Raw genomic sequence first — 20,440 nt, forward strand, 5'->3', positions numbered from 1 at the left:
CCTGGGTCCCCCGTCCTCAGCTCCCCTCCAGCTTGTTACGTCGCTGGCTGCAGCTATAAGAGGCAACGGGCGGGGATCACTCACCTCTTCCTCGTTCCAGCCTGCGCTCCACTGACATCACTTCCTGCTACACCGCCCCCCCCCAGAAGTGCCGCCTGAGGCTAACGTTTCACCCCGCCTCATGGGCGGGCCGGCCCTGGCTACTCTGTATACTTATTCACCTTCCATAGCAGTAATGCTGACCTATGGAGGAGCATCGTATCTGCTCACTACTGTCAGAATGTCACAGACAAAAACAAGTTTTATGACCACAAATTAGTAATCTGTGAGAACTGTGCTCCAGCCGAACCAGGAGCATAACTTTAAATCATGGAGCTTCCTCGATCTCCCCACCCAGAACAAGTGCAGCCACAACAACTTCTGATCTGGTGGATGGACCCTGTATCCAAGGGAAGAGCATTGGCGCACACACGCACACATGCACATATGCACACACCCCACACACACACCCATTGCTCTTACAAATTTGGGGTGTAGCCACTAAGTAAAACTTTGTCTTTTTTTGTTGCTGATGACCAGTGTTGTTAACATTGTATTTGAAAACTCATTTTAACACAAAACACAGTTATCACTTACCCTGCTGCAGTTAGCAGTTTTGTCACATAACAGCACATCACAGAAGAGATACAATTGGGTTTGGTCTTGAAACTGGAACATACTAAAGCTAAATCTGGATTCCAGAGACACCCCATTTTCGGATACATTCACATAAATATCTGAGTTATCAACTTTACAACTGTAAAAAAAAAAATGAAAAGAGTTTATTTTGTTATCTGCCTTTCACTAAGAATGAGTATGACAGCAAAAACATATTATTAAAGTCAATCTCTGGTAGATTTCTCTGATACAAATGAGCAGAATCATGTCAGGTTTAAGCTGTGCTGACACTATTCTTGCATTACAGCTCCATGACATTATAGCAAGTCTTACTGAATTGCTCTTCTCTCCTTCTCGGGGCACACTGGAATACATGCCCCCCCCCCCCCCCCCCCCCCTAGTGCAAGCCCATGAAGACGTTGTATACCATGCACAAATTGACAAACTGCCTCAAATAACCAATGTGTAATCCTATAACATTCTATCTCAGATTACATTGTCCCACCTATCTGTGCACAGATATTGCACATATTGTTTTTTCCCCCTTTTCCTCTTCTATTTTAGACATAAGCTTAGGTCATTTGCCCGGACTTTTAAACATACTTCACAGCCGTGCTCCTGTGTCGCTGTGCACTTGTTTCTAATCATTGGGGTTGATGCACTAATTGCTGGTAATATTTCTGTGTACAGGCATCACACAAAAATACTACAGCCAGCAGTGTACCATGCGTTACACAATTAGCACTGCTGGATGATGGATTACTTCCACTACTTAGCTAGGCAAGTGACGTCACTTGAGATTAGACCAATAGATGTTTATGCGTTTCGAATGGCACACAACTCTATCAGAGTACTCTCTCCTCCAATAAGGATGCAAACTTTGGATTCTGTTCATGGAACTCGCAACAGCCAGTCATCCTCCTCTACCTGCAACAGCAACAGTCTCAGTGGATTCTCAGGGACTACCTGTATTATGCATCCACCTTATTTGACACATGGTTTATCTTCTCTAGTGTGTGCTAGTGTGTGTGTGTTTTCTTTGGGGTGGGGGAAGGGTTGACACATGTCTTCTTGCACTGATTACACAGCGTTTTTGAGGATGACAAAAACGCTAGAAATTGCCCTGCATGAGTGAACTAATGCAAGAATGGAGGCTAGGGTTTTGCATCAGGAGTAGGTGATGTTTTGCAGAAAAGTAGGGGATAGGCAGGAAGCAGTAAATGTTAAGTGAAAGGTTTTGCTTAGGCATTACTAAGGAGTTAACACTAGGAGGATAAGGGGCCCGCCACTAGTAAGGTTTTAAGATTAGGAAAAAGGTTATGGTTAAATACTAGGAAAGAGTTAACATTGTGTGTGTGTGCGTGTGTGTGTGTGTGTGTGTGTGCGTGCGTGCGTGTGTGCGTGTGTGTGTGTGCGTGCGTGCGTGTGTGTGTGTGTGGGGGGGGGGCAGGTATTGGGGGAGATACAAATTAATTTATTGATCAATAAAAATATACTGTAGACCCATTCCTGCAATTTTAAAAATCTGTTCTCGTACAGCACAGCTCTTACAGATGAGCAGCTATACAGCTATCCAAGAAATCTTGTTGGCCACGGAATCTAGCTCAAATATAGTTTACTATGAGACAACCAAAGAGCGAATGATTGATAAGCAGTTTTGGAGCTCTTAGTGTATCATTCACTAACATAGCTGTGCTCCTGTCTACTATTGCATTTGAGGGGAAACCCTAGTAAACATGAGCATGAGTATAAACAGCAAACTGATCAGAACAATGATGATGAAGATGAAATGGGGCTAGTCAGTTGATGGTCCTTTTGACAGTCTGAGGTGGGAGATGGGTAAAAAAAAATGACACCCACTAGGCCTCAGGCACCTGCCTAGGTTGTCTTGTGGATGATCCTGCTCTGGATCAGAAGCCAAAACAAGACACACTACAGATAAACATTTTTAAAACATCCTCTAGAAACAGTGTTCCCCAACCCAGTCCTCAAGGCCCACCAACAGTACATGTTTTGCAGGAAACCTCAAACATTAACAGGTGAGGTAATTAGTGTCTCAGTAGAGCCGTTTAACTACCTGTGTCGATTTCTGCAAAACATGCACTGTTGGTGGGCCTTGAGGACAGGGTTGGGGAACACTGCGTCTAGAATACCTTTAATATCTTATCTATATAAGGTGGACAACTTTAATGCGATACAATATATGTGCTCCGCCCCCACAATTATTTATACATATAATGTGTAAAATGCTTACCCTCCAGCCAAAAGATTTACACCTCCGGTGCGACTATCAGTCCCGGATGCAACACATTGCACGGTTCTCAGAGCAAACAAATCTCCATCAACAGCCAATACATTTAATGACACATAGACCAATTCACCAATTGGGACATTATCTGTTTCCTGCAGCTGTGTGATGTATTCGGGATCTTTATATGCACTCATTGTAAGTGGATATGAACCTGTTCCATTGACTCCAGGGAGGTATATAGTTCTGTAACATAAAAACACGTTTTAACCGTAAAGCCTAATAGTAGTAAAGGGAAGTAAAAGTGAGATGTTGGTAGAAGACATCATTTCTGAATTCAAAAAAACAGGTTGAGCTTGGCTCAGTTGAAATTAGTTGGCTGCCATTTTCACCACAGACTCTATTCTATATTAACTTATGTCTGCCATTTTTAAGTTTTCCCTTATGGGAATGATGAATTGGGATGGACAAACACGTAAGCCGGAGAACAGTTCCTGGTGAATAATGACCCTTCACGGTAAACACAAAAGTGTCACAAATTTTTGTTCACCGCTAACGTTCATGCAAATTTGTTTTCAGCACTAAAGTCAATGGATGCTGACTTTAGCTGTGAATAGCAAGCCCCCACACGTGATAGTATCACCACATTTGCAGGGTATGTTAAGGAGAACAGTGGGAACAAGGAGACAATTTTTTAAAAGACCTTGTAGTTTTTGTTACGATAAGAATTTTTCTTTTTTATGTGTTAATGACAGATAAGGTAGCTTCCTATAAATACACAGCACCTCCTCTTCCATTCCCAGCACCTCCTCCTCCATGTACAGCACCTTATTTTATATGTACAACACCTTCTCTTCCATGTACAGCAGCTCTTCTTCCATGCACAGCATCTCTTCCATTCACATTATCTCCTCCTCCATACATAACAGATGAAGGTGGTAAATTAACCCCCTGTCAGCTGCTCCCATCGGCCAGGCAGGCGCTTGCTAGCACTAGGCACAGATGGTGAACAGGGGGTGGACAGGTGCACCCCCATGTAATTGCACCGCAGCATAGTGTTTGCCATGCTCAGGCGTGATGACATGTTCTTTTGCAGACGGGTAACGCAACCACGTGTCAAACATGACACGCATGGTGTTACCGGATGGCACTGTTAGTCGGCAGCCGGGTGGCTAAACTGTTTGATAAATGGAAAAGAGGCCTAAATGTGCACCTCATGTTCAATCCCTGAAAATGTCACCTGAGCTCCCAGGGGCGTACATACTTGTCCCTCTGTGCGGCTGCCAGGGATTTGAAACATATCTTCCTAAACCTAATCTAAGGGCCCATTCAAACTTGCTAAATGCAAAATGCTAGCACTTTTGCTAGTGTTTTGCTCAGGCAATTTTTTGCGTTGAATGTAAAAAAATTGCCATTCACACTTGGCGATTTTTTTATCGCTCACGTTTAGAGCTTCTATAGTACTGAAACACGAAATCGCCTGAAAATTGTGCAGGCTACACGTTTGCGTTTGGTGATTTGCGGTAATCGCCAGAGATTAACGCAAATCGCCCAAGTGAGAATGAGCCCATAGGATAATATTGCACTAGCGCTTTAAAAAGCACTAGTGCTTGAGTGTTTTGCCGAAATCGCCGGCAAAACGCTCTAGTATGAATGGGCCCTAAGTGTTTAAATTGAAATGATTGCTGTTGGAATGAGCAACAGAATTCATTTCCTTGAAAAAATAAAAGCCCCTGTAATTTCCTGTTGGTGGAACGCAGCTTGAGCTGCGTTCTAACCAGACAGGGAAATGTAGTGTCCGAAAATAATATTACGATACAAAGATCAAATGTACTTTTCCTATCACTATAACAAGCCCCTTAATATATTATGCTCCCTCTTTGCCCCCATATAACAGAATTGTAAAAAAAAAGTTAAAGTTATGGAATTTAAGACAATAAATAAATAATTGCGTTGGGGACTAAGCTTTTAAAAAATGTATGCTATCAGGGTGTATTACTGTTATTTTTTGCAAATAAGGGCTTACATTATTCTTAGAGTGCCCATGGAAAAATACACTTTTATCTCCACATTGAATATTGTCGCCATAGATTGTAGTAGGGACCTAATTTAAACGGTGTAATAACTGGGACAAATGGGCAAAGACAAATTGTGGGTTTTAATTTTAGCAGCATGTTTTTATTTAAAACTATAATGGGCGAAACAGAATTAATAAATTTTTTCAATTTTTTTCTTATTATTCCCGTTAAAATGTAGAATAAAATAATTCTTAGCAAAAAGTTCTACTCAAAGAAAGCCTAATTTGTGGCAGAAAAAAAAATTTGCATAGATTATTTCAGTGTGATAAGTAGTGGTAAAGTTATTGGCGAATGAATGGACGCAGCGCTGAAATGTGAAAATTGTTCTGGTGTTTGAGGGCTCTTTCACACTAAGACGTTGCGTTTGATGCGACGTTAAGGTCGCATAAAGTGCCCCTAACGCAGCACATGTTAGCTTTGAAGTTGGACGTTACATTGCACTGCGTTATGCATCTCTTGACGCATACGGATCGAACGAAAACGGCGCATGCGGCACATTTAAAAAAAAAAACAACAAAACATTACTGAGCATGTGCAAACAGTCTAACACAGCCAAATACGAGTATATTGGGCTGCGTTACAGGCTGCGTTACAGGCTGCTGTAACGTGCGGCTGTAACATTGCGCTGTGAAAGCAGCCTAAGGGTTAAAACCCTTAGAGGTGAAGTGGTTAAAATACTTTGAACTTTCACTGATATGACAAAAGTGCTGACATAACCAGTAAGATGGCAGCTCTCACACAGGTAAGAAAAAAAACCCAGACATTTGCTATGGGAAAGAAGCATCAGTGGACATATACTGTAGTAAGCATGCCTGTTACTTTACCATGCATAAAGCATCATATATTTTAAAGCATGTATATAATAAATGTTTACTTTGAATGAAGGAACTGCTATATATATACTGTATATATATATATATATATATATATATATATATATATATACACAGTGGCTTGCAAAAGTATTCGGCCCCCTTGACGTTTTCCACATTTTTACATTTTTTCACATTACTGCCCCAAACATGAGACAATTTTATTGGAATTCCACATGAAAAACCAATAGAAAGTGGTGTACACTTGAGAAGTGGAACGAAAATCATACATGTTTCCAAACATTTTTAACAAATCAATAACTGCAAAGTGGGGTGTGCATAATTATTCAGCCCCCTTTGGTCTGAGTGCAGTCAGTTGCCCATAGACATTGCCTGATGAGTGCTAATGACTAAATAGAGCTTTTGCTAGTAGAGTAGTGGAGCACTCCCCTTTAAGTCAAATGGTGATGTGCCTCGGCTATTCTGGCAACACTCCAGAATCTTGATAGCAAAGAGAAGACGGAGCCGACCCCATCAAATGTATTTATGCTCTTTAACCTGCCTGGCGTTCTATTAAGATCGCCAGGGAGGCTGCGGGAGGGTTTTTTTTTTTAAATAAAAAAAAAACTATTTCATGCAGCCAACTGAAAGTTGGCTGCATGAAAGCCCACTAGAGGGCGCTCCGGAGGCGTTCTTCCGATCGCCACCGGCGCCCAGAATAAACAAGGAAGGCCGCAATGAGCGGCCTTCCTTGTTTTGCTTCCCTCGTCGCCATAGCGACGAGCGGAGTGACGTCATGAACGTCAGCCGCCTCCGCTCCAGCCCTTAGCGCTGGCCGGAACTTTTTGTTCCGGCTACGCTGGGCTCAGGCGGCTGGGGGGACCCCAGAGCGGCGGCGATCAGGCAGCACACGCGGCTGGCAAAGTGCCGGCTGCGTGTGCTGCTTTTTACTTGAGCCAAATCGGCCCAGCAGGGCCTGAGCGGCAGGCTCCGGCGGTACTGGAAGAGCTGAGCTCGTCCAGACCGCCCAGCAGGTTAATTAGATAAAAACATGCATACAGCCAATGTGCGACGTTTCGAGGCGAATAGCCTCTTTCTCAAGCAGAGCTGTGCATGACATGAGCATAAATACATTTGATGGTGCCGGCTCAGTCTTCTCAATGACTAAATAGAGTGCACCTGTGTGTAATCTAATGTCAGTACAAATACAGCTGCTCTGTGACGGCCTCAGAGGTTGTCTAAGAGAATATTGAAAAATATTGAGAATGAGAAAATGTAAAGCAGGCTTAGGCTGCAAAAAGATTTCCAAAGCCTTGAACATCCCAAGGAGCACTGTTCAAGTGATCATTCAGAAATGGAAGGAGTATGGCACAATTGTAAACCTACCAAGACAAGGCCGTCCACCTAAACTCACAGGCTGAACAAGGAGAGTGCTGATCAGAAATGCAGTCAAGAGGCCCATGGTGACTCTGGACGAGCTGCAGAGATCTACAGCTCAGGTGGGGGAATCTGTCCATAGGACATCTATTAGTCATGCACTGCACAAAGCTGGCCTTTATGGAAGAGTGGCAAGAAGAAAGCCATTGTTAACAGAAAAGCATAAGAAGTCCCATTTGCAGTTTGCCACAAGCCATGTGTGTGTGTGTGTGTGTGTGGGGGGGGGGGGGGGCAGCAAACATGTGGAAGAAGGTGCTCTGGTCAGATGAGACCAAAATGGAACTTTGTGGGCAAAATGCAAAGCGCTATGTGTGGCGGAAAACTAACACTGCACATCACTCTGAACACACCATCCCCACTGTTAAATATGGTGGTGGCAGCATCATGCTCTGGGAGTGCTTCTCTTCAGCAGGGACAGGGAGGCTGGTCAGAGTTGATGGGAAGATGGATGGAGCCATATACAGGGCAATCTTGGAAGAAAACTTCTTGGAGTCTGCAAAAGACTTGAGACTGGGTCGGAGGTTTACCTTCCAGCAAGACAACGACCCTAAGCATAAAGCCAAGGCAACAATGGAATGGTTTAAAACAAAACATATCCATGTGTTAGAATGGCCCAGTCAAAGTCCAGATCTAAATCCGATCGAGAATTTGTGGCAAGATCTGAAAACTGCTGTTCACAAATGCTGTCCATCTTATCTGACTGAGCTGGAGCTGTTTTGCAAAGAAGAATGGGCAAGGATTTCAGTCTCTAGATGTGCAAAGCTGGTAGAGACATACCCTAAAAGACTGGCATCTGTAATTGTAGCAAAAGGTGGTTCTACAAAGTATTGACTCAGGGGGCTGAATAATTACACACACCCCACTTTGCAGTTATTGATTTGTAAAAAATGTTTGGAATCATGTATGATTTTTATTCCACTTATTACGTGTACACCGCTTTGTATTGGTTTTTTTCGAGGAATTCCAATAAAATTGATTCATGTTTGTGGCAGTAATGTGACAAAATGTGGAAAACTTCAAGGGGGCCGAATGCTTTTGCAAGCCACTGTATATATATGCACTGGGCAGTTCTGGCATCTGATTAGAACTGAGTGAGGACACCACTAGGATTAGCAGTGAAAAGTCCAATTTAAATTGATGTATTTTTCTTTACTTGTATGGCTGTACAGATTTGAGCCTATTGTACAATATGATTGACAATCACTTTTAAATCATGTTACAGTAATGGCATGTAATATCTTTTTGCTCTTACTGTGAAATTGGATGCAAGGTGTAATTCACAGAGACTTGCTTAGTCAGGTCATATGTACAGTTGAAATTTAAACTGACGGGATTTTTCGTGATGATATTACCCACTTGTATCGGAGAAATGTGCACATTATTACTGAGGATGTAAATGGAGGAATTCTTCTGCAGATGAAATAAGGAAAAAAGCATTTAGAAAACACGTGATGTACATTTTATCGCTAAACAGACCTATGCTTTTTACATATTGAATCAAACAACACGATTGTACTCTTTCCCTGGATGGGAAACAGATGAAAGGAAACTTGTGTGCATTCTCTATGGGTACAGATGATTTACATATTTTGCTACAGTACTACAACATTATGCAATGAAATCAATGTAAAACTGACGCATACATGGAGGCAGCCCTACTGCTGTCAGGGCTCGTTCACATGAAGGCCGTTTTTGCCCTTTTTTCAAGCGCAGGCGATTTTCAAAATCCCCCTAAGGCTGCCTGCACACTGCAAATCCGATTTGCGATTCCGTTTCCGATTCCAATTTGCAATTCCGATTTTCCCTGAATACAATCAACAGAAAAACTGAGGAAAAAAGGCAGCATGCAGTAACGATAAAAAAGGTCGGAATCGGATGTAAAAACCGATTAAAAATCGGAATTGCATGCAGTGTGCAGGGAGCCTAAAAACACGTGTGCAATGATTCCCTATGAGATAGTTCACATCTGAGCGGTTTGTTTCTGATCTGCTCAGCAAAGCGCTGCCTGTACCATTTTTGAGGCGATTTCGCCTCAATGGAAGCCATTGGAAAAACGCAAAATGCTCACAAAATCGCTTTGTGCAGCGATTGCATTTGTGTTTTTAAGAATGAAAACATTGTATTTATTCTTTTCCGGGTCAAAGAGTTCACTTCCTGACTTGCGTCAGGGAGTGAATTACAAAACTGCTCTGAACAGTGGCATAGCTACAAACCTCGGGGCCCCGATGCAGAATTTGGACCTGGGCCCCCACCCTACATTAAATAGCCAGGTATAGGCACCTCCAGTATAGGTAGCCAGGAATAGATGCCCCAGTATAGGTAGCCAGGAATAGATGCCCCAGTATAGGTATCCAGGAAAAGGTGCCCCAGTATAGGTAGCCAGGAAGAGGGGCCCGCAGTTTTGGTAGCCAGGTATAGGTGCTCCAGTATAGGTAACCCAGGAATAGGTGCTCCCCCTATAGGTAGCCAGGAATAGGTACCTCAGTATAGATAGCCAAGAGTAGGTGCCTCAGAATAGATAGCCAGGGATAGGTGCCACAGTATAGATAGCCAGGGAGAAAGACAGGGACACAAGAGGAGAGACAGCCACAGGGAGAGAGCCAGGCAAACAGGAGAGAAATCCAGGGTCACAGGAGAGACAGCCAGGGACAAAGGAGAGACAGCCAGGGAGAGAGACAGCCAGGGACACGGGAGGGACAGTCAGGGAGAGAGAGCCAGGGACCCAGGGAGAAAGACAGGGACACAAGAGGAGAGACAGCCACAGGGAGAGAGACAGGGACACAAGAGGAGAGACAGCCACAGCGAGAGAGCCAGGCAAACAGGAGAGAAATCCAGGGACACAGGAGAGACAGCCAGGGACACAGGAGAGACAGCCAGGGAGAGAGACAGCCAGGGACACGGGAGGGACAGTCAGGGAGAGAGCCAGGGACACAGGGAGAAAGACAGCCAGGGACACAGGAGGAGAGACAGCCAGGAAAAGAGACAGGGACGCAGGAGAGACAGCCAGGAACACAGGAGGAGAGGCAGCCAGAAAAAGAGCCAGGGACACAGGAGAGACAGACAGGGAGAGAACCAGGGACACAGGAGAGACAGACAGGGAGAGAGCCAGGGACGCAGGAGAGACAGCCAGGAACACAGGAGGAGAGGCAGCCAGAAAAAGAGCCAGGGACACAGGAGAGACCATCAGGGACACAGAAGAGACAGCCAGGGAGAGAGACAGCCAAGGAGAGAGACAGGGACACAGGAGAGACAGCCAGAGACACAGAAGAGACAGGGACACAGGAGAGACAGCCAGGGACACAGGAGAGACAGGGACACAGGAGAGACAGCCAGGGACACAGGAGAGACAGGAACACAGGAGAGACAGCCAGGGAGAGAGCCAGGGACACAGGAGAGAAAGCCAGGGACACGGGAGAGACAGCCAGGGACATGGAAGAGACAGCCAGGGACACAGGAGAGACAGCCAGGGAGAGAGACGGGGACACAGGCAAGACAGCCATGGAGAGAACCAGGGACACAGGAGAGACAGCCAGGGAGAGAGCCAGGGACACAGTAGAGACAGCCAGGGAGACAGCCAGGGACACAGGAGAGACAGCCAGGGAGAGAGCCGGGGACACAGTAGAGACAGCCAGGGACACAGGAGAGACAGCCAGGGACATAGGAGAGACAACCAGGGTGAGAGTCAGGAACACAGGAGAGACAGCCAGGGAGAGAGCCAGGGACACAGGAGAGACAGCAAGGGAGACAGCCAGGAATAGGTGCTCCCCCTATAGGTAGCCAGGAGTAGGTGCCTCAGAATAGATAGCCAGGGATAGGTGCCACAGTATAGATAGCCAGGGAGAAAGACAGGGACACAAGAGGAGAGACAGCCACAGGGAGAGAGACAGGGACACAGGAGGAGAGACAGCCACAGGGAGAGAGCCAGGCAAACAGGAGAGAAATCCAGGGACACAGGAGAGACAGCCAGGAACACAGGAGAGACAGCCAGGGAGAGAGACAGCCAGGGACACGGGAGGGACAGTCAGGGAGAGAGCCAGGGACACAGGGAGAAAGACAGCCAGGGACACAGGAGGAGAGACAGCCAGGAAAAGAGACAGGGACGCAGGAGAGACAGCCAGGAACACAGGAGGAGAGGCAGCCAGAAAAAGAGCCAGGGACACAGGAGAGACAGCCAGGGAGAGAGCCAGGGACACAGGAGAGACCGTCAGGGACACAGAAGAGACAGCCAGGGAGAGAGGCAGCCAGAAAAAGAGCCAGGGACACAGGAGAGACAGCCAGGGAGAGAGACGGGGACACAGGCGAGACAGCCAGGGAGAGAGCCAGGGACACAGGAGAGACCGCCAGGGACACAGGAGAGACAGCCATGGAGAGAGCCAGGGACACAGGAGAGACAGCCAGGGAGACAGCCAGGGACACAGGAGAGACCGCCAGGGACACAGGAGAGACAGCCATGGAGAGAGCCAGGGACACAGGAGAGACAGCCAGGGAGATAGCCGGGGACACAGTAGAGACAGCCAGGGAGACAGCCAGGGACATAGGAGAGACAACCAGGGTGAGAGTCAGGAACACAGGAGAGACAGCCAGGGAGAGAGCCAGGGACACAGGAGAGACAGCAAGGGAGACAGCCAGGGACACAGGAGAGACAGCCAGGGACAAAGGAGAGACAGCCAGGGACACAGGAGAGACAGCCAGGGACAAAGGAGAGAGAAAGCCAGGGTGAGAGTCAGGAACACAGGAGAGACAGCCAGGGAGAGACAGCCAGGGACACAGGAGAGACAGCCAGGGAGAGAGACAGAGACACAGGAGAGACAGCCAGGGGGAGAGCCAGGGACACAGGAGAGACAGTCAGGGGGAGAGCCAGGGACACAGGAGAGACAGCCAGGGACAGAGACAGGGACACAGACGAGACAGCCAGAGAGAAAGCCAGGGACACAGAAGAGACCGCCAGGGACATAGGAGAGACAGCTAGGGACACAAGAGAGACACCCAGGGACACAGGAGAGACAGCCATGGAGAGAGCCAGAGACACAGGAGAGACAGCCAGGGAGAGAGCCGGGGACACAGTAGAGACAGTCAGGGAGACAACCAGAGACACAGGAGAGAAAGCCAGGGACACAGGAGAGACAACCAGGGTGAGAATCAGGAACACAGGAGAGACAGCCAGGGAGAGAGCCAGGGACACAGGATCTCAGCCAGGGAGACAGCCAGGGACACAGGAGAGACAGCCAGGGACACAGGAGAGACAGCCAGGGAGACAGCCAGGGACACAGGAGTGACAGCCAGGGACACAGGCGAGACAGCCAGGGAGAGAGCCAGGGACACAGGAGAGACCGCCAGGGACACAGGAGAGACAGCCATGGAGAGAGCCAGGGACACAGGAGAGACAGCCAGGGAGAGAGCCGGGGACACAGTAGAGACAGCCAGGGAGAGAGCCAGGGACACAGGAGAGACCGCCAGGGACACAGGAGAGACAGCCATGGAGAGAGCCAGGGACACAGGAGAGACAGCCAGGGAGAGAGCCGGGGACACAGTAGAGACAGCCAGGGAGACAGCCAGGGACACAGGAGAGACAGCCAGGGACACAGGAGAGACAGCCATGGAGAGAGCCAGAGACACAGGAGAGACAGCCAGGGAGAGAGCCGGGGACACAGTAGAGACAGTCAGGGAGACAGCCAGGGACACAGGAGAGAAAGCCAGGGACACAGGAGAGACAACCAGGGTGAGAGTCAGGAACACAGGAGAGACAGCCAGGGAGAGAGCCAGGGACACAGGAGAGACAGCCAGGGAGACAGCCAGGGACACAGGAGAGACAGCCAGGGACACAGGAGAGACAGCCAGGGAGAGAGCCAGAGACACAGGAGAGACAGCCAGGGAGAGAGCCAGGGACACAGTAGAGACAGCTAGGGAGAGAGACAGACAAGACAATTCTAAAAAATTGTTTGTTTTTTTTAATGAACAGTTTCTCTATTTATTCTTCATTCACAATATCTTCAAAAGTTGCAGACAAAGCGTATGGATACAAGTTCAGAGTTCCAATTCAAATAAAAAGACTACCTGACACGTGTTTAATGGCCAAAAGCCGCTTCCTCAGAGGCACACTGTATACAAATGTCAACTATGGACCAAAGGCAAGTATACCCGCAATCTGTATTCTATAGAGAAAATGTGTTCAGCGGCGATTCCATGCTTACATGGACTGCAACAGACTGATCCAATGAACAACCCAATTGTAACGTTTGCGGAATCGTTTTCGTGGTCAGCGCACAAGATGCGCACTGACACAACGAAAACCCTCCACACGCGTATAATTAGGTGAACCCAGGCTAGCTAGGTGCAATGCACCAGCAGAGGCCATTTCCCACTGGCAGATGGCGCTGTGGAGTGCAGACGAGCACAGCCTCTGCACGGCCACAAATGCCAGATGGAAATTGTACAGATCTAAGACAATGCGGGGCTGAACAGCCCTTAAAGAGAAGAGCGCAGAGATAGACTAAATGTGTGTTCCCCAAACTAGTCGCCACCCAGCGACGGTGAACACACATTCGCAGAAACAAAGTATGAACGCAATCGCGAGAGAGGCGATTGCCAGAAGTGACACAAGACTGATCAGAACAGAACACAAGAGTAGCAAAGGCACAGCAAACGACAATGAGAAAATAACGAAAATAACAAACACTAACTAAACGCGAACACCGCACTTATCCGCAACAGCGAATGCGATTACAGTGCGATCTCCGGACGTTAAGCGCAACAGAGACAAGCACGCCTAGCTAACCACCGACAGACAAACACGAAACAGAGGACGTGAGCGCTTGCTTAACGATTACCTCACCGAGCCTACAGCAAGCGTTCGTATCAGACAAGACAGATAAACGGAAAATAGGAATAAGAGAGGAAAGATCCACTGCTCTTTCCGTCAGAGCGAGTGCGATCCGGGTTCAGGAACAGGCTAGGAAAGATCCACTGCTCTTTCCGCCAGAGCGAGTGCGATCCAGCTTACACTCCAAGAACAAAGATCAGAAGGATCCACAGCCGCTACCGCTAGAGGCTAGTGTGATCCAAACACGACAGACAGATGAGGTAGCCGGTAGCAACCGCTGCTCCAGCTTACACTCCAAGAAAAAAGATCAGAAGGATCCACAGCCGTTACTGCTAGAGGCTAGTGCGATCCAAACACGACAGACAGATGAACAGAAGGGGCTAACAGTAGCGACCGCTGCTCTGGTTAGCACCCCAGACAGACAGAACGATTTCCTGACAACCACCGTTGGTGACAGGACAATCGCAACAGAGAGGCAATACAGACAAAACAGATAGCAACCTAACTGCACTAGGGAAGCTGCCTAGTGCAGTCCCAAGAATTACTCTAAGATAACTTTAACAAGCAATAGCACGGCTGACACTCTAGGAGTGTTTCAACAAACCATGAAGGATGACCAGTAAAGGACTCTGGGAAAACATGGCTTTTATACTGCCAGTTTACAAAGGAGGAAGCTAGGTGATTTGCATAACCAATGTATGCAAATTCCTCAGCAGCAGAATGGAGCAGAAACTTGCAAAGGAAAGACAGGTCTCTCTTCCAGAGACCTGCAGCCCACAGACTAGAGGAATGGTCAAACAGCTGTCTGCCTGTGCAGCCAGCTGAGCGGATCATTACACCAATCAAATGGATTTGGATCAGGAATAAAAATGCAGCATTTTTCAGGGTTAATTTTTGAAATGCAGGAAGTAAGCATACATGGGATCACTGTCATGTAAACAGACTCAAGGTTGCCATCTTGTGGCCAAAAAGTAAAACTACATCTACATGTACCAAAAAATTAACACATATTTACATAAAAAATTACTATTTACATCCCACCCTCCCAAAAATACCCAAATAAAATGTTTAATAAAAAAAAACATTACAATAAAAAACCCCCCGTAAATATTTACCTAAGGGTCTAAACTTTTTAAATATCCATGTAAAGAAGAAATATTTCTATTTTTTTTATTATTATAAGCTTGTAAATAGTGATGGATGCAAAATGGAAAAAATGCACTTTTATTTCCAAATAAAATATTGTCGCCATACATTGTGATAGGGACATAATTTAAACGGTGTAATACCCGGGACTATTAGGCAAATACAATACGTGGGTTTTAATTATGGAGTCATGTATTATTTTAAAACTATAATGGCCAAAAACTGAGAAATAATGAATTTTTTAAGCTTTTTCATATTCTTCCTGTTAAAATGCATTTACGGTGAAGTAGCTCTTAGCAAAATGTACCACCTAAAGAAAGCCTAATTGGTGGCGGAAAAAACAAGACATAGATCAGTTCATTGTGATAAGTAGTGATAAAGTTATAGGCTAATGAATGGGAGGTGAACATTGCTCGGATGCATAAAGTGAAAACGACTGAAGGCTGAAGTGGTTAAAGGACAACCAAGATGACATGTGACATAACCTTCACTGATAAAGAATTACAGCCATAAAATACTTTCTTGTCAGTAAATGGCTTCAGAGAGCAGGAAAGAGATAAAAAGGGTCAATGGCTCACAGATTTGAGCTCTGGTATACTTCAATGCATGTGTCATTGAGCAGAGACAATGAAACTGTAAAAACTTAAAAACTAGATTTAAATATAAAATAAAACCATGGAATATCTATACAAGTCATTTTTAGGAGGAGGATGATAGATACAATTGTTCATCTCATCAGTTTATTTTCACCTCGGATTAAAACAGAAGGAAATGGTAGATTTCACCTTCACTTGAACGAGCGACAACACCCATAATACATCACCTCACCTCACGCTTTTATACAGGGATTAAATTTAAAATATACATAATAAATTAAAAATCACTCTGCATATAGTGTAATATACTGATAGCTAACACAGTACAATACTCTACTGCTTCTACTGCAGTTACCAACAGTCAGAGAAGGAAAAAAAATCTTACTGTCACATTATTCCCACAGAATCCTTCTTTAAGCTGAGTCTGAATATTTTCAAAAACAGTGCCATTCACATGATCTTCATAAACATAGTTGCACAGGTTAGATGAGTTGCCATTGATGGATATAGATGTATAATCATAGCCAAGGGTAGTCAGGAGACATCTGCTCATAGAGACAGTTATTACATCTGCATCACACTTCACTGATGGAACCAAGTTTTCAATTGCTGTAAATAAAACAAATAGTATAATTAAACTACTTATATTTCAATCTGGAAAACCAAACTTAAAGAGACACTGAAGTGAAAAAAAATTATGATGTAATTGAGTCATATGACAAAACGCGTAGGGCGTGGCTAAAGGGAAGGAAGTGTTGCAGTGCATGAAGGAGACATCCTCGGATTCTGTTTCATATGCTTAAAAACTTTGATGCTTGTGAGCAGCGTTATTTTTACTATTGTTCTTAATAAAAGGTTTTACACTATAGAAGCTATATCTAGTTGCAGTGGGCCTGTTTCCATTTGTGGTGAGGAGCTGCAGAACGCTATTTTTGGGGGACCATCTATTGCAACAAGACTGTGCACACATGTGTTTAAGGCTACCCATTCTGGTAAAAGCAGCAGATTTCTGGCAGCACTACAGGACAATTACTTGACTCAAATGGTAACTAGGGGGAATGCGTTACTGGATCTGATCATTTCTAATAGACCAGATAATGTATCAAATGTGCAGGTTCAAGAACATTTGGGAAATAGTGATCACAACATGATAACGTTTGATCTGGTGACTGATAGGCCACGGGGCAGCGGGACCACTAAAACTATGAATTCTAGAAAAGCAAAGTTCAATCAAATTAGGCAGGCACTAAGTTTGGTGAACTGGGATAATTTACGACAAGGGGAAGACACTGAAGGAAAATGGCAAGCTTTTAAACTTATACTCAATCGATATTGTAGTATGTATATCCCATATGGAAACAAAATGTCTAGGAATAAAAAAAGGCCTCTATGGATGAATAGAAAGGTTAAAGATAAAATGAAGAGGAAAAAGAATGCCTATAAGGTCTTAAAACAGGAGGGGACCGAGGCTGCACTAAGCAATTATAAGGAGTGCAATAAAAATTGTAAAAAAGAAATTAGGCAGGCAAAGATTGAAGCTGAAAAACAAATCGCTAAGGATATCAAATCTAACCCAAAAAAGTTTTACAAGTACATTAACTCTAAAAAAAGAAAGGTTGACTGTATAGGACTCCTAAAGGATGAGGGTGGGAACTCAATGGTGGATGACCAAGGCAAGGCAGAGTTATTAAATGCTTTCTTTGCTTCTGTCTTCACAAAAGAAACAGCACTGTTGCAAACTACAGAGGCGGAAGAGTCTCAATCTTCTAACTGTAATATTAAATACTTAACACAGGAAGAAGTGAAGGCAAGACTAAATAAATTAAAAATAGACAAGGCACCTGGCCCGGATGGCATGCATCCTCGGGTCCTAAGGGAATTAAGTTCAGTTATAGATAAACCCCTTTATCTTATCTTTTGTGACTCTCTTGCAACTGGCAGAGTCCCAGTGGATTGGCGTACAGCCCACGTTTTCCCATTATTTAAGAAGGGCAAAAAATCAGATCCAGGAAATTATAGACCTGTACGCTTAACATCAGTAGTATGCAAACTATTTGAGGGGTTACTAAGAGATACTATACATGACTTCATAGTAGAAAATAATCTTATTTCTCAGCATCAACATGGGTTTACTAAAGACAGGTCCTGTTTGACTAACATGCTCAGCTTTTATGAGGTAGTGAATGCTAATATGGATATTGGGAATGCTGTAGATGTGATATACTTGGACTTTGCAAAGGCCTTCGACACTGTTCCCCACAAAAGTCTGGTGCAAAAGTTGAGGATGCAAGGACTGGGGAAGAGTCTGTGTGCATGGATAGGGAACTGGCTAATGGACAGAAAACAAAGAGTTGTGGTCAATGGATCGTACTCAAAATGGGAGACTGTTAGCAGGGGTCTGTTCTGGGTCCAGTGCTCTTCAATGTATTTATTAATCTCATTGGGAAATCTCCAGGAAAATTTTATTTAGATGGCACAGGACCCCAAGACAAATAGCGTCATTCTCACCCAACACACCTCCAACATGCTGGAAATGTAATAGAGGCCTCGGAACTTATATGCATATGCTATGGGAGTGCCCAATAGTTGGCCGATTATGGAACACAGTAGAATGGTTTATTCAAAAAGCTTTTCTACATAACTTTAAACACCACCCTAAATTAGCTTTGCTATTTATAGGCGCTTCAGAGCTACCAAGCTCTTGCAAACACCTCATAGGCCACATAATTCTCAGCGCATTACACATGATCTTAACTAACTGGAAATCCACAGATGAGTTCAATACCAATCAACTATTAGCCACCACTAGACTGAACATACTCATGGAAAGTAAAATCAGACCTAGACTAGGGCTCAAGGGAGATATATATACTATACCACCAGAGTGGCTTGGTTAAAACGTGCATTACGGGTTCTCAGATCAAGGCACCAATTCTTCCCATATAAAGGAAAACACTGATTCCTGCATACACCGCTCCCCTCTTACCTCCATCTGAGTATTAGGTATAAACAACTGTAAGTTAATATCTGATAGTTTTAGAAGGTTAAAATTCTGATTAATGTCAGCTGTTTTATGATATTATGGTTTATTGTTCGAAAACTGGATTTTCTTGGCGGTATCACCCATTTACACATGTCTTAATAATAGTCTTCGATTTGTTTACTCTTCTGGCTCTCTATATTGCTCTACCTTCCTTAAAGATATCTGATAGAGGCCTGCTGGCCAACTGGTTCTATCAGGTATTCACCTGAGTACTTGCTTTCTGGTTACCCATGAGGTCGAGAAAACACCAGAATTGATAAGTAAACGTATAAGTTGACATGTAGACAAGTTAGATGGTTCAGTCCTTTTGCTACCTGTTTACTCATGACTATGTATCACCAAGTATCGTTCCGCCTGTTTATATGTTAATATGTATATCAATCTTTATTAATCTCAATAAAAATTTATTGATGAAAAAAAAAAATGTATTTATTAATGACCTACTAGATGCAATAGTGAGCAATGTTGCTATTTTTGCAGATGATACAAAATTGTGCAGAATCATCAACTCTCAGGAAGATAGTGTCATATTGCAACAAGATCTGGATAGGATGGCTATATGGGCACATACATGGCAGATGAAATTCAATGTTGACAAATGTAAAGTCATGCATTTTGGACGTACTAATGGTCTAGCACCATACAAAATAAATGGGATACAGTTGGGGACATCAAACTTGGAGAAGGACTTAGGAGTACTCATTGACAACAAGTTAAATAATCGTACTCAATGCCAAGCAGCTGCAGCTAAAGCTAACAAAATTTTGGGATGCATTAAAAGGGAAATAAAAACTCGAGATGCTAGCATAATATTGCCCCTGTTTAACTCTCTAGTAAGGCCACATCTGGAATATGGAATTCAGTTCTGGGCACCACATTACAAAAAAGATATTGCAGTTTTAGAGCAGGTGCAGAGACGAGCAACAAAATTGATACGTGGGATGGAAGGTCTCACTTATCAAGAAAGGTTAGATAAACTAGGTTTATTTAGTCTAGAGAAAAGACGCCTTAGAGGGGATCTAATTAACATGTATAAATACATCAGAGGGCAATATAATACCTTGGCGGATGAGCTTTTTGTCCCTAGGCCTTCTCAAAGGACTAGAGGGCATGATCTGCGCATGGAGGAAAAAACGTTTTAGCAATTTATTTAGGAAAGGGTTCTTTACAGTAAGAGTGATTAAGATGTGGAATGCATTGCCACAGGAAGTCGTTATGGCAAACTCTATACCTGCATTTAAAGGGGGCTTAGATGCTTTCCTTGCGTTGAAAGACATCCATGGCTACAATTACTAGGTAATGCCTAATGATGTTGATCCAGGGATTTTATCTGATTGCCATCTGGAGTCGGGAAGGAATTTTTCCCTTTAGGGGCTAATTGGACCATGCCTTGTAAGGGTTTTTTCTCCTTCCTCTGGATCAACAGGGATATGTGAGGGAGCAGGCTGGTGTTGTACTTTGTACTGGTTGAACTCGATGGACGTACGTCTTTTTTCAACCAAAATAACTATGTAACTATGTAACTATGTAATGCTGTCTGTGGCCTAGGCAGCGGGTGTCTAAGCTGAGCACAGTCCCTGGAGGCGCTGGGTGCACAAAGAAT

The 20,440-nt window shown here is 44.6% G+C and overlaps 1 protein-coding gene across 1 annotated transcript; it reads right to left on the reverse strand.

Moving 5' to 3' along the window:
• Nucleotides 1-367: 367 nt before the first annotated feature.
• On the reverse strand, nt 368-19,069 carry LOC137545018 (pancreatic secretory granule membrane major glycoprotein GP2-like). The gene is made up of 6 exons (XM_068266129.1): nt 19,051-19,069; nt 16,180-16,403; nt 8,485-8,642; nt 2,912-3,151; nt 637-796; nt 368-439 (listed from the first exon to the last, which is right to left on the reverse strand). The coding sequence occupies exons 1-6, from the start codon at nt 19,067-19,069 to the stop codon at nt 368-370; spliced, it is 873 nt and encodes a 290-aa protein (XP_068122230.1).
• Nucleotides 19,070-20,440: the final 1,371 nt, after the last annotated feature.

The sequence above is a fragment of the Hyperolius riggenbachi genome, chromosome 2 (genome assembly GCF_040937935.1).
Source record: "Hyperolius riggenbachi isolate aHypRig1 chromosome 2, aHypRig1.pri, whole genome shotgun sequence".
NCBI lineage: Eukaryota > Metazoa > Chordata > Amphibia > Anura > Hyperoliidae > Hyperolius > Hyperolius riggenbachi.

Bases quoted from the DNA above. Each gene is read 5' to 3' on its own strand.
- LOC137545018 (XM_068266129.1), bottom strand. The intron at 797-2,911 runs GTAAGCATTTTA...TTTTTTTTACAG, and splicing joins GTAAATCTTTTGGCTGGAGG to TTGTAAAGTTGATAACTCAG. The intron at 440-636 runs GTAAGTGATAAC...CCTTGGATACAG, and splicing joins AAACTGCTAACTGCAGCAGG to GGTCCATCCACCAGATCAGA.